We start from the raw sequence: 2,500 nt of genomic DNA on the forward strand, positions 1-2,500 counted from the left end.
TGTTCCTCTATACCCTCACATTTAAACATTGTTATGTTCCTCTATACCCTCACATTTAAACATTATGTTCCTCTTTACCCTCACATTTAAACATTGTTATGTTCCTCTATACCCCCACATTTAAACATTGGTATGTCCTTCTATCCCTTCACGTTTACACAGTGGCATGTTACCTCCCCACCTTTAAACAGTGGTATGTCCCTCTACCTCCCCACTGTTAAACAGTGGTATGTTCCTCTATAAACAGTGGCCCTGTATGTGAGGAGGAAGTGTGTGAAGCTGCTATTGCCAAAGCACATGTTAGTGATTGTGTGGATCATACCAGACTATTCTGTTCTGGTCAAGTTAACAGGTTCTACATTGTTGGTCTACAATATGACAGGGAACTGCACCACCGTCAAATACATTGAGTATTTTAAGTACTTTTAATGTATGTATGTATTTAGAGTTTGCACTTTAGACTTTTCAACCACTAGCTAACATTTTACAAAGTGTACTGCAACAAATGCACCTCGAGTATTTGAAAGTATGTGCAAATAGTGTATTTGACCCAGCTCTGTATGATTCATAACTGTGTTGGAGATGGTTCCCACACAAAACCAAACTTTCAACGGAAAAACTGCACATCTTCTCCCAGAGGTTCAAAACATTCATAAGTAGGTTTGAGGGGAAAGGGAGTAAGAGATGAGCTTCTTGTTATGAATACTAAAGTATCATTGTATTATTAAGACAGTTATAACAATAGCAATGAGGATGTTCATCTGTAATGATCACTATTTGTTCTATTAAAAATGTATTGTAAACTAGGTACAGTAGAGTTAGCACAAACAGTGCTTCAACAAATAAAATACATTCAAATGAGCTTCTGTAATACAGATGTTAAGTGCAATAAATTATATGACTGTAATACATGATATGGTGGAGAAATCACTCTAAAAGAAAATATAGTATATATCTTCTAATGATTCCAATGATTCCATAGAATAAATATGATATCCTTTTCTCAAACTATGCAGATATACAAATTAGACCGCTATCCAATCACATAGCAGCAGGAAATACAGTGTAGTGTAGGTGGGCGCCTCCAAAGTCCCCACTGGAAACGAGTACCCGAGCCCTCTAGTTCCCACCTCCTATAATACATTACATTCAAAATGGGTGACATGAAAACAGGATGAGTGTTTGGGAGGTACTGCCTTAGTGCCTTAGTGATTATTTTCTATGGAAGCAAAACTTAAATAAATGTTGTAATACTGCATTCACCCCAAAGAGGTTTACTACACACATCTCTGGAAGCTAAAATGGCCTCCTCTCCTCCCATGGGGAGAGATATGTACTGTCCAGTGTGTTGAGAGTGTGGTGAGATATATAAGACATATTTCCTGTCCAGTATTTTGAGGCAAGTGCTGCTGAGTGGCTAGGAAGGAAAGGAAGCCACAATAGTATTGAGAGTATAGAGATGAACCCATTATGTGTGAAGTGACAAATGACCGGCTGAGTGTTGATAAGCTTGGATCATCACTTCACCACATAACCACTTATCATTACACAACCATACACTGGCAGATGTTAGAGTAAGTCACATCTCTACTGTACAGTATAATACCATAATACAGTATTCATGTTCATACATATCTACTGTATAATACCATAATATGCATGTTCATACATCTCTACTGTATAATACCATATGCATGTTCATACATTTTAAAAACCTAAAAATTTAAAGTAGAATCACCAGGAATATAATGAATACATCCATTCACTTTAACTTCAAACTAGACAACTACTGGGTATATGGTTTCTGACAGGCGCAAAGATACAGTAGTTATGACATTTCTCTGTTTCTGAGCCAATTAGCAAGTAACACAGTTTCAATTCTAAGCTCTGATTGTCTTAAAACCAAAATATCACAATTAATAGAGGCACCAGACAGTAAGGAAGGACAAGTACAAGGACAAAATAAACAAATAAGCAACATTTCCTTTCTCTATATAAATATAAATTCTACAGTTATCTGATAACATCTGGAGTGTGAGAGCTCTGATCGGTGCACACGGATATAAAATGGCGCTCCAGGTAGAAGAGGCCTACATAAGCACAGATCTGGAATTAGTTTGGCATATCCTAATTATAATCTTCACTGTTTCGATAGGGCAACCCATAAACTGACCCTAGATCCCAATCTATAACACGGGCCATAAAAGAGAAAAGGCACAGAAACACAAACCCACACAGTGGGGCGGGCCGACAGCAGCAGTGTCTGAGAATGGATTGGCTGAAGCCAGAAGTCAGCTGGACTACGATTGGCTACGAGCAGCAGCAGGCTGGCAGCGGAGTGGTAGTTTGAAAACCTTGGCGTCCGATTGGCAGAGAAAGGTGTGTTTGAATCACCAGGAGATTCTGCGGGTTTGCTGTTGAGATACTGACACACACGCACACACACGCGCACACACACACACACACACACACACACACACACACACACACACACACACAC

At 39.0% G+C, this 2,500-nt stretch overlaps 1 protein-coding gene across 1 annotated transcript in view; it reads right to left on the reverse strand.

The window, feature by feature from the left end:
• Positions 1–2,174: 2,174 nt before the first annotated feature.
• The window catches only part of b4galt3 (UDP-Gal:betaGlcNAc beta 1,4- galactosyltransferase, polypeptide 3), a gene marked incomplete at both ends in the record, with an annotated part of 7,119 nt that continues 6,793 nt past the window's right edge, over positions 2,175–2,500 (reverse strand). The window contains one exon of the mRNA XM_084436020.1: positions 2,175–2,186. Within this exon, the coding sequence (XP_084292146.1) occupies positions 2,175–2,186 (12 nt within the window). The remainder of the gene's footprint in view (positions 2,187–2,500) is intronic.

The sequence above is a fragment of the Borostomias antarcticus genome, assembly GCF_949987555.1.
Source record: "Borostomias antarcticus genome assembly, chromosome: 3".
In the NCBI taxonomy this organism is placed as follows: Eukaryota; Metazoa; Chordata; class Actinopteri; order Stomiiformes; family Stomiidae; genus Borostomias; species Borostomias antarcticus.